The 11,218-nt window shown below is 42.1% G+C and overlaps 1 protein-coding gene across 1 annotated transcript; it reads left to right on the forward strand.

Moving 5' to 3' along the window:
- Nucleotides 1–783: 783 nt before the first annotated feature.
- LOC130024446 (olfactory receptor 10G6) lies at nucleotides 784–1,719 on the forward strand. Its single transcript, XM_056115197.1, has one exon. It carries the CDS (start codon nucleotides 784–786, stop codon nucleotides 1,717–1,719), a length of 936 nt encoding a protein of 311 aa, XP_055971172.1.
- The last annotated feature ends 9,499 nt before the right edge of the window (nucleotides 1,720–11,218 follow it).

Genomic DNA, 11,218 nt, shown 5'->3' on the forward strand with positions numbered 1-11,218 from the left:
TCCAGACACAAAATATCTAGAATGGAGGATTGGCGGGTGAATAGGTGAGTATAAGGGTAGGAGTGTGGGTGGAGAGATGATGGGGAGCAGATGAATTCACTTAACCCAAAGCAGAGAAAAGGACTTTCTCTGGGGCTGATATTTTGACTTGCTAAATGATTTTACATGCTGTGGACATTTTTTTAATTAGAATTTATTTCTTAAAAATACCTATTTCAAGTTAAGATATTTAAAGATATTTAAAGATTCTGATTATTTCATATTTATTGTAGAGCCCAGATAGTACTAGATTTTAAAAACCTAGATAAATATTTATAGAGCATACTTATATGAGGAACTAAATTTGATCTCTGGTCTTCTTTTAGGAAGATAATCTGTAACCTATGTCTCTGTAAAAAGGTCAGAGATCAAAGTGAAGGGAAACTGAGTTCGTATGTCTATAGATTCATTAGGCCTGAAGGAAACGAATCTCTTTTTCCTGACATTAAAAACTCTATGTGCCATTCTTCCTCCACGGTCCTAACCTGTGACATAAATCTCAGCCTGAGCAGGAACAATTGCTCCCTGGAGCCAAGCAGAATCTCAAAATCAAGCATAAGGAGGAGTGTGGGAGAAAGACGGGCTGGACAAAAGCAAAAGCTCTGATCTCTCTCTTTCTGAGACTTCCTTCTGGGATCCTTTCCCCTCTGTACTTGGGAATCGCACAGAACCGACAAAGGATGTCTGGAGACCCCAAGGAGCACTGAGTATCCCCTTCCTCTTGGCAGATGTGAACAGCAGGAAATGCAAAGTGGAAACCAGACCTCGGTGTCTTACTTCTACCTGGTGGGTCTGCACCACCCGCCGGAGTTGGGCGTGCCACTCTTCCTCATCTTCCTTGTCATCTTTGTCCTCACCGTCTCTGGCAATGGCATCATCATCCTCACTGTCCTGGTGGACGTCCGACTCCACCGTCCCATGTACTGGTTCCTCTGTCACCTCTCCTTTCTGGACATGACCATTTCCTGTGCAATTGTCCCCAAGATGCTGGCTGGGTTTCTCCTGGACAGCAGGGTCATCTCCTTTGGGGGCTGTGTGATCCAACTTTTCTCCTTTCACTTCCTGGGCTGCACGGAGTGCTTCCTTTATACGCTCATGGCTTACGACCGTTTCCTGGCCATTTGTAAGCCTCTGCACTATGCCACCATTATGACGCGGAGTGTCTGTAACTACCTGGCCTTTGGCACCTGGATGGGAGGCACCATCCATTCCCTTTTCCAAACGAGCTTCATATTCCGGCTGCCTTTTTGTGGGCCCAATCGGGTAGACTATTTCTTCTGCGATATTCCGGCCATGCTGCGGCTGGTCTGTGCTGACACCAGCATCAATGAGCTGGTCACCTTTGTGGACATTGGCTTCCTAGCCCTCACCTGCTTTGGGCTGATCCTCACCTCCTACGGCTACATCGTGGCGGCCATCCTGCGCATCCGTTCTGCTGATGGGCGCCGCAATGCCTTCTCCACCTGTGCGGCCCACCTGACCGTTGTCATTGTTTACTATGTGCCCTGCACCTTCATCTACCTGCGCCCGGGGTCCCAGGAACCCCTGGATGGGGTGGTGGCTGTCTTCTACACTGTCATCACTCCCTTGCTCAATCCCATCATCTACACACTCCGGAATAAAGAAATGAAGGCAGCACTATTGAGACTGGGGGGGCGCAGGGACACGCAATCTCAGTGACTCCCCCACATGGCAGACGTGAAGCAGACATGGGATTGAAGGGCCCGAGAAGGATGTCAGATCACTGGGAGGTCGAAAACCAAAAAAGGAAAAGATTCATCCAGAAAGAAGGTAACTCCTAGGTTCAGAGAAGGAAAAGCAGGAAAGTTCCACACTGCACCCTGCTTTTGCTCATGATTTTGTCCATTTCTCCCTCGGATGCCATAGGAAAACCAAACAAAGTAAATCAGCAAGGGGAAGATCCAAGAAAACCAATCAAAAATATCCAACATGGCGCTGGAATGAGAGTAAAGCAGGTAGAGTGTTTGCCTTGCACATGATTGACCCTGGTTTGATCCCCAGCATCCCATATGGTCCCCTCTGCACAGCCAGGAGTGATTTCTGAGTGTAGATCCAGGAGTAACCCTTGGGCATCACCAGGTATGGCCCAAAAAATAAACCACAGACACACACAAACACACATTCAACATGAATATTGTTGCTTCTAATCCCAGGGTTGATGCCAGTATCACTTCTGACAGATTAGAGATAATCTTCAAGTGAATCATGATTTACCTCCTCGCCATTAATCAGGTGAGAGAGATAATATTATTCCTGTGAGGGCCAAGGGATTCAGAAGCTATTCATACTCCCCTTATTCATACTGCCTTTTGTTCTGAAAAAAAATGGCGGTAGAACTTGAAGGGGAGAGGGCCAATTCAATGTGAGACTTGAGTACTTCAAATCTTCTGAGCTTACCCAGGAACCACTTTACTAGCCCTAAGGGAGGTATGCCAAGGAGAAGCTACCTGGCACTCAGATGAGACTTACCTGATACCTCTATGGACAGGGGTTAAACAGATCCCAGAGATTACATGAGAACACGTGAGTGTGCCATGACTGTTGGTGTGAACATGGAGCAGCGACATGGGCACGATGACCCAACACCCCTTTCAGTCTCTTTGTGAGAGTGTTCCCAGATCTAAGCAGGGGGCTTCACTCCCAGGTGATGGTCCTTAGGACAGTGTTGCTTCTGCTGATGTTTCAAATGAACGTGGACTTCCTGGAAGTAAAGAATCCCCACAAAGAACCTCCAGACTCTGCAAATCTGATTTTAATTGCTCGAGTCTGGGATAACAAAACATGACTGATTTCTACAGATCACAAACTTCCTAAGACAAAACATGAGTGGTCAGTGAATTCTACAGCTGTCCACTCTCACAGCAAAGACACAAGACTAAACATCAAAATATGCATAAATAGACAAGCCAACTAAAAATAGATTCATCATAAACTCCAAAACTACGACATTGGTGTCTACTCAAAATGAATTTACAAAATTTTAAAATGAGTATTTTTTACCATTCATCTTATAACGAGTGGTAAAAGGAGGTAAAAAGACAAAATGTATCTGACATAAAAGTGATTGGGGGCCAGAGAGACAGCAGAGTGAGTGGGGTGCTTGCCTGTCATGCAGCCAATGAGGGTTCCATCTCTGACATCCTATATGGTACCCAGGAGAAAAAGCACCACTAGGAGAAATTCCTGATTGCAAAGCCAGGAATAACCCCTGAGTATCTCTGGGTGTGTGGGGTAAAACAAACAAACAAAATAAGTGACTGAGATATTTAATATACAAATATTCTAGTAGTACACAGAATGGAGAGAAGGATCATGAGATCTAGAATTTGGAAATCTAGACTCCTAGAAATTATAAGATAATCTATAGCTTGATGTTCCTACAAAATCTAGTGAGAGGGAAGAAATAAACAGAATTTTGCTTGTGACATAATCTATGCAAATACCTAGGTATAAACCTGGGAAAATGCTCCAGAGAGGCCTAATTAACCATCTCTTTTTCAATATTAAGTATCTCAGAGATCAAGCTTATAAGAAAACAAACTTCAGTGTTTAAGAACTAAAAGAATTCTTCCTACATCTGTCCTCAGTTTGACTAAAAAATCTAGAAATGGACACACCAGCCAATGATGAATAACTCAATAAGTTAAAGGCAAATGCTAATTTTTAAATTACATAATGTACACATAAAATTGATAAAATGTAACGAAGGGTAAGGTATGTATGTAACAAATATTACGTATCATGAAAAAGTCAATATAATGCAAGGTTTTTGAAAAGCAGGAAAAATTTCTAAATTCATTTTATGGGCAGTAAATAACCATTACAATATTCTGAAAAATATCTGATACACATATCAGCAAAAAATAAAACAGTAATAGTTAAAGCAGATAAAGACAGAGCAAAGAAAAATGTTATGGACAAATAGAACTTATAAACAAAATTTAAAATCATAAAGTATTTTATTTATTTATTTTTTGGCTTTTTGGGTCACACCTGGTGATGCACAGGGGTTATTCCTGGCTCTGCATTCAGGAATCATCCCTGGTGGTGCTCAGGGGACCATATGGGATGCTGGGAATCAAACCGGGTTGGCCGCGTGAAAGGCAAATGCCCTACCCACTGTGCTATTGTTCCAGCCCTAAAATCACAAAGTATTTTAAAACAATATCTGTTAACATAAAATAATACTGTCACTGTCACTGTCCTCCCGTTGTTCATCGATTTACTCGAGTGGGCCCAGTAACGTCTCCATTGGAGACTTTGAAAATAATACATTGTAACCAAATAAAATGTATTGCAGAACTAGGATACTTATCTCTGAATGACACATGCCATAGTAATAAATGCAAAATAAGTAAAAAAAAAACAGGAATCTTTCCAGATACAATAAAAGCCTGTTACATCAAAATTCGAAATGAGGTGGGGAAAATATAAGAAACTCCAGGAACACCTTGTGTTAGAAAATAAGAAAACGTGTAAAAAGAGCTGGAGCATTTCAGTGAGGTCCAAGGACAAGCTGAAGGTGCTCCAAGAGGTCAAGGCTAGTACTACAATCTGAGCAACAAAATAATTATAATTTATAGAATAAAATATACATCCATGAAGACCTACTGATGTAAAAACTGATACAGATAACTGGAGAAGAAAATTTTCCTTACAGAGAATTTCAATTAATAACATAAGGGATTGAGAGAATTTAAAAAAAAACCATTAGATACACAACAAAGTAATAAAGCTTGAAGTAAAAACACCCAATTTATTCTAAAAGCATGATGAATGTGGGATCAGAGAGATCATATGGAGAACAGGGTGCTTGCCTTGCACATAGCCAAACCGTATTCATTCCCCAGCAGCCCAGATGGTCCCCCAAGTCCCAACTGCAGTGAACCCTGAGTTCATCCATTGTATAAACTATCTTCATTACAGTCAGGAGCAATCCCTGAGCATTGCTGGTGTGGCCAAAAGCCAAAAGAAAAATAATAGAAATAAAATCTTGATAAATATGTGGGATACATAATAAAGCATTTCTCAAAGCATATTCCCCAAAGGCACTGATCATAACAAATAAAAGGCACCATGACATATCTACCCTCTAATAATGGCAGAAAAGGAAACTACATTATTTCCGGGGATGTCCTGCATAAACAATCTTCTCAGGAGAAAGCATCAGATCCAAACTGAAAGAGGTTCTGAAAACAAAGGGGTACAACTCACCAAAATGATCAAGATCAGGGATTCAAGGATAGAATGAGGGTCACAGCTTTGAGATGACAATACTCCTGTGATGGATCCTGAAATAGGAAATGGAGATTAGGGAGAACTGGTGACATTTCCATCTGGTCTCTAGCTGGGCTGACATTCAAATTCTATGACTGAAGTCCTGATTTCAATAATGTTACAATGATAATATTAACATTAAGGGAATGCACACGTGCATATGTGCATATTATATATAATACATACATAATAAAATACAAAGTATATGCAGACTCTGCTCTTTTAAACGTTTCTATTAAGTTTATCATTTATCATTTATCAAGTTTATCATTCCAAGATCCTAAAAGCTTTTAAAAATATAAGGTCTCTGAAATCATGAAGTCATTGAACAAGCAATATTTTTCTATTTTTTAAATAATTCTTTGCATCACTCCACTCCCTTTAAAGTCTTTAACAACTTATTAGAATATGCATTGCAAACCATAAAATCTTCTTGTTCCTGTAAACAATAACGATCATTAGTACATTTCCAAAAATTGAGCGGCTGTCATCACGTTCCAATTTTAAGATGACCCAGAATCACTTAGAATCATTTCCTAGTCTCACCCCACGCCCAGGATCCATTCTTCCACAATTTCCTTTCATATATTTGTCTTTAGAGGACATATTATCAAAAGTGAAAGAGATATTGTGTGACTTTTGCTTCTGACTCATTAGATTCATATAATTTGGTTGATCTGTTTTATGTACCACTGTAGCACTATCCTCCCATTGTTCATTGATTTTGCTCGAGCGGGCACCAGTAACGTCTCCATTGTGAGACTTGTTGTTACTGTTTTTGGCATATTGAATATGCTATGGGGAGCTTGCCAGACTCTGCTGTGTGGGCGTGATACTCTCAGTAGCTTGCTGGGCTCTCTGAGAGGGATGGAAGAATCAAACCCAGGTCAACAACGTGCAAGGCAAATGCCCTACCTGCTGTGCTATCGTTCTGTTATTAATTTTTTATTACTATAGTACAATGATATTGTTTGATACGTACAGTGCCACTATTCCATGCCCATTAGCAGTGCCAGATCCCTCCACTTCTATCCCAAGCTCCCCTCCTCTCACCCCAAAACCCTCAGATCACAGTTCTGTTGACTTAGCCTACTGCTTTTCAGGTCCATTCTTTGTATAAACAATCTTCATTACAGAATGTCACAGCATTTAGGATCTACTTCCTCACTGGTCACAGAACAGAGAATATGAATGTTCAATAGACTTGGCTATTATGAATAATTATGCAATGAACATTTTGATTATATGGACAAAAGTTTTCATTTCTCTATTCTTGAACTGTAGGGAATATTAAATCACAAGGTAAATTCCTATTTATTTTTCTGAGAAACTGGAAAAGTATTTCCCAAAATGTGCTTAACAATGTAAGATTCTATCTTAGAAACGTTTCCATTTTTCAACATGAAATAATGATAATGTTTTTATTTTCAAAATCATATCTGGCTGGCTGATGTGTCTCAGTGAAAGAGTGCACGTGTGAAGAAATCATAGCCATCTTACTGAGTGTAAAAAAACAAACCTCAACCTAATTAGTAGAAATACTGCAATACATCAACACAATCAATGTAAAGGATACAATATTATGCTGATGAACTAAACATTAGAATGGATATTTTTGCAAAATAGAGGTTGCACCATCATTATATTTGTTCAAGATGAATTTTTACCAGAAACATCATCATCAGCTTTATTGTAGAGTTGAAAAAAATTATAGAATATAAACAAATTTTGGCTAATCTTGCCACAGCTAAGTCATCCAAAGAAAGCCAAGTCTCTGGTCTGAGATCACTGAAGCCTTCTGAGAGTGAAAGCAATGAGTCCCTGCCCTGCCAATAGCTCACCCACACCCAACATGCTCCAGCATATAAGTGGCCCAGCTTCACACGTCAACAACAAATCTCGAAGAGACCCCAAGGTGCTGATTTGTCCCAGTTCCAGAGGTTCTGGATTTTGTGGCAGCATATATGGCCACATGATGCCTCCCAATTTCACAGTTCTGACAGCCCAGTAGGAGCATAGCAAACTAGCTGGGAAAGTTGCACAGAAGTCCACTAAGCTCAATGAGCAAAATCAATAACACAGAAGATCTTATGGCTCAACTAGCACCAAACAGTTTAGTAAATCCTCAATGATATTAGTAACATCATTGTGAGACTTATGTTGTAACAAGCAATAAAAATAGATGACTTTCTTCCTACTAAGGGAGCAGGCTTGGTGAGGGTGGGAAATTGGGAGAAAATGGTGGGGAAGAGACACACTACTGGTGGTTATGTAGGCAGATAGATAGGGAAAGGCCCTGGACAATGAAACAGGAAAGCAAAAGTTCTGGGAGGAAAATTGCAAGGTTGATCCACTTTGTGGATATGGATGAGACCTTGAGCAGCAGATCCTGAGGAGATTGGACCCCTCTCCATGAAGGAGATTACTTGAATTCCCTCAGACCTCTCCCTCAAACAGCTTAACTTTAGTGATTCAACCCAAAGAAAACCATCACCACTCCCAAACTCCCTGGTAACCTCCTTAGCAACAGACTTTTACCTGGGAAGAAGCCCCACGTGGGGGCAGATTGGAGAAACCCTATATAGGCCACCTTGAACAAAGGAAGGTCTCACATATGCTGCCTGAGCCCATGTGCTGCTTGTGCCCACATGGCCGAGCACATGTGGTGCCTGAGCACGTACCCGCATCTCCCCTCTCAAGATGTGCACTTTCATGTTTTCGTGTCTAATGTTAGGATGTGTGTAGGGGTTCCCTCTGTCCTTGAAGAAGCCTGTGTTCTCTTGACTGCATATCTCTCTCTCTCTTTCTCTCCCCTCACTCTCTTCCTCTCCACACCTTCAAAAAACCTCCAAATAAAATTGTTTTACTTCACTGCTTGTCTACTCCTGAAATTCCTTTCTGTGAGCAAGACAAGAAGACAAGAACCCGGTAACTCTGGGTCCTGGGGGCAGAGTGGGATTGGAAAAAAGTGACTGATTTTCTCCTCCCCACTCAGGAGAGCCACCCGTGGGGTCCACCAACATCAGTGGGGTTGGTGTTGGAGCACTAAATACCTAATCACTTAATCACTTAATCCCCGTTATTCATCGATTTATTCGAGAGGGTGCCAGTAACGTCTCCATTCATCCCGGTTGCGTGCTAGTGTAGCCCAATGGTATCTGTTCGTTCTAGGAACATGCAGAGCCTCAAACCGATCATTCAGGGTCTTGACGAAGAAGTCTGACCATCTTGTAGGTGGGCGTCCACGTGATCTTTTGATGTCCCGTGGAATCCAATCAGTAATGGCTCTAGTCCAACAGTTGTCTGTAAACCTCATTACGTGTCCAGCCCATCTGATTTTTGATGTCTTGGCAAATGAGACAGCGTCCCTGATTCTTGAGCGTTGACGAAGATCAGAACTCCGGATTCTATCTCTCATTTGAGTGAATCGTGATATTCCAAGCATAGTTCTTTCGATTCCTCTTTGAGAGACCCGAATAGTGTTCTCATCCTGTTTTCGTAGGGTCCAGGTCTCTGAGGCATATGATAATGCAGGAAGAATAGTGGAATCAAAGAGATGTGCTCGTAGCTGGAGGTTCTTTGTCCTTTTAGTTATTTCTTCAATGCTCTTGAAGGCATTCTAACCCGCTCTCTTCCTCCTGCGCAACTCAGGTGCCAGGTCATTCATCATGTTGATTTCTCGACCTAGGTATATATAACTGTTGCATTTGGAGACGGTGGTTCCGTTGAGAGCGAATGGAGTGTCAGGAACAAGGCTGTTTCTCATAAACATTGTCTTCGTAAGATTCAGCTGTAGTCCGACCTTTCCACATTCATGGTCAAAGTCGTTCAGCATTTGTGCCGCTTGGTTGATGTTTGGTGTTATTAGAACGATGTCATCAGCAAAGCGGAGGTGGTGTAGTTGCCGACCATCTATCTTCACTCCCATTCCTTCCCATTCCAGTCATCGCATGATGTTCTCGAGGGTGGCACTGAAGAGTTTTGGTGAAATGGTATCACCCTGCCGAACCCCTCTCTTGATATGGATGATTACTTCTTTGTAGAATGGTGAGATCTTGGTAGTGAATCCGCAATAGAGCTCACGAAGGATCCTGATGTATTGAGTTTGTACGCCCTGATTGGCTAGGGCTTCCATGACCGCTTCCATCTCAACAGAATCAAAGGCCTTCTTTAAATCAATGAACGTTAGACAGAGCGGCATCTTGAACTCCAGAAATACCTCAATGAGCTTGGATATTGTGTGGATATGGTCGATGGTACTGAATCCTTTTCGGAATCCGGCTTGTTCACATGGTTGTCCTTCATCTAGTGTTCTGCTAATCCTATTCAGGATGACTCGAGTGAATAGTTTGTAAACGACAGACAATAGGCAGATTGGGCGATAGTTGCCAATGTAGTGGATGTCTCCTTTCTTGTATAGTAGTACAGTCCTGCTGGTTTTCCATTGGGATGGAACCTTGCATTCAGACAGGTAGCGTGTGAAGAGTCGAGCCAATGTATTGATGAGTACTGATGGTAAGTTCTTCAGGTGTTCAGGTCTGATCTTGTCTGGGCCAGGTGCTCTTTGTTTCTTTACCGACGAGATGGCATGTTGGATTTCAGAAGGGAGAACATTGGGAACGACATATCCATCATGTGGTATGTGGTATGTGGGCAAGTGGATGTGGCTATTAAAGAGATCTGAGTAGAAGTCATGAATAATCTTCTCCATTGCCCTTCTGGAAGATGTGATAGATCCATCATGATGTCGGAGGGCAGTCATCTTGGTTTTGTAGTTGGTGAAGGACAGGCGGGCATTACGAATGTTTTTCCCAGCTTCTGCTGCATCTACCAGTACTGCTGCTCTCCTGTTTTTGAGGTCATCCTTGATGGCTTCTCTGCACTGTTTTGCCAGTTCGGATGTTCGCTTGTGGTTGCCTGAGGCATGTGCCAAGCCACGTTGTCGAATAAGTTCAAGAGTGTTCGAAGAAAGGCGGTTTTTTGTGGTTATCTCTCTCTTGGCATTCCTCGCACAATCATGGAGGTGTTGAATCATTCGATCGTATTCCTCATCAATGTTGTCAATGACGGCATCTTTCCATGTTGTCGCAATAGAGCCAAAGAGCTCCCAGTTGGTGGTTGTTCTGGGAGTCCTCTGCTTAAACCTTGCATTCTTTTCTACTCATTCTGTGAGGTAGAATTTTGCACGAAGAAGACGGTGGTCTGATCCCGTTTGGAATTTTGGGACAACAGCAACATCGGTTAGGCAAAACCGCCAATTGAATATGATGTGGTCTATTTCATTGTGGAACCGTCCATCAGGAGACTCCCATGTCCAACGTTTAGATTCAGCCTTTTGGAATTGTGAGTTACCATGGAAGGTTTTGGTTGACATGATGAACTCACACAGTCTGTCACCCTGTTCGTTCCATTCCAGGCCATGGGTTCCGATGTGGAGTTCATCGACTGATCTTCTTGGTCCTATCTTGGCATTAAAATCACCGACAATGATCTTGTAGAAGGTGTGATCTTCTTTATAGAACTTCTCCAGCTCCATGTAGAATTTCTCAGTTTCTCTTTCACCATAACTGGATGTTGGTGCATAGACAACAAAGATAGAAACTGCCAGTAGTGAGCCACATTTATTCAAGTGTAATCGTCCGATTCGGGTTGTTAGGCATTCGAATGAATCAATGCTCGTGACTAAGTTTGTGTTGACAAGGATACCGACACCACTGACGCCTCTTTTATCACATGTCCCAAGGAACAGTTCTTCTCCGGTGTCGAAAACAGCATGATGGGATTGATGTCTTCTCGTTTCGGTCAGACCAATGATGTCATACTTGATCTTTCGCACTTGTACCATAAGGTCTTCAATGGATGCAGCAGATGCCAGAGTACG

The sequence above is a fragment of the Sorex fumeus genome, unplaced genomic scaffold, assembly GCF_029834395.1.
Source record: "Sorex fumeus unplaced genomic scaffold, SorFum_2.1 ptg000028l, whole genome shotgun sequence".
Classification (NCBI taxonomy): Eukaryota; Metazoa; Chordata; class Mammalia; order Eulipotyphla; family Soricidae; genus Sorex; species Sorex fumeus.

Coding starts and splice junctions, on each gene's coding strand:
- LOC130024446 (XM_056115197.1), top strand. CDS start 784: ATGCAAAGTGGAAACCAGACCTCGGTGTCTTACTTCTACCTGGTGGGT.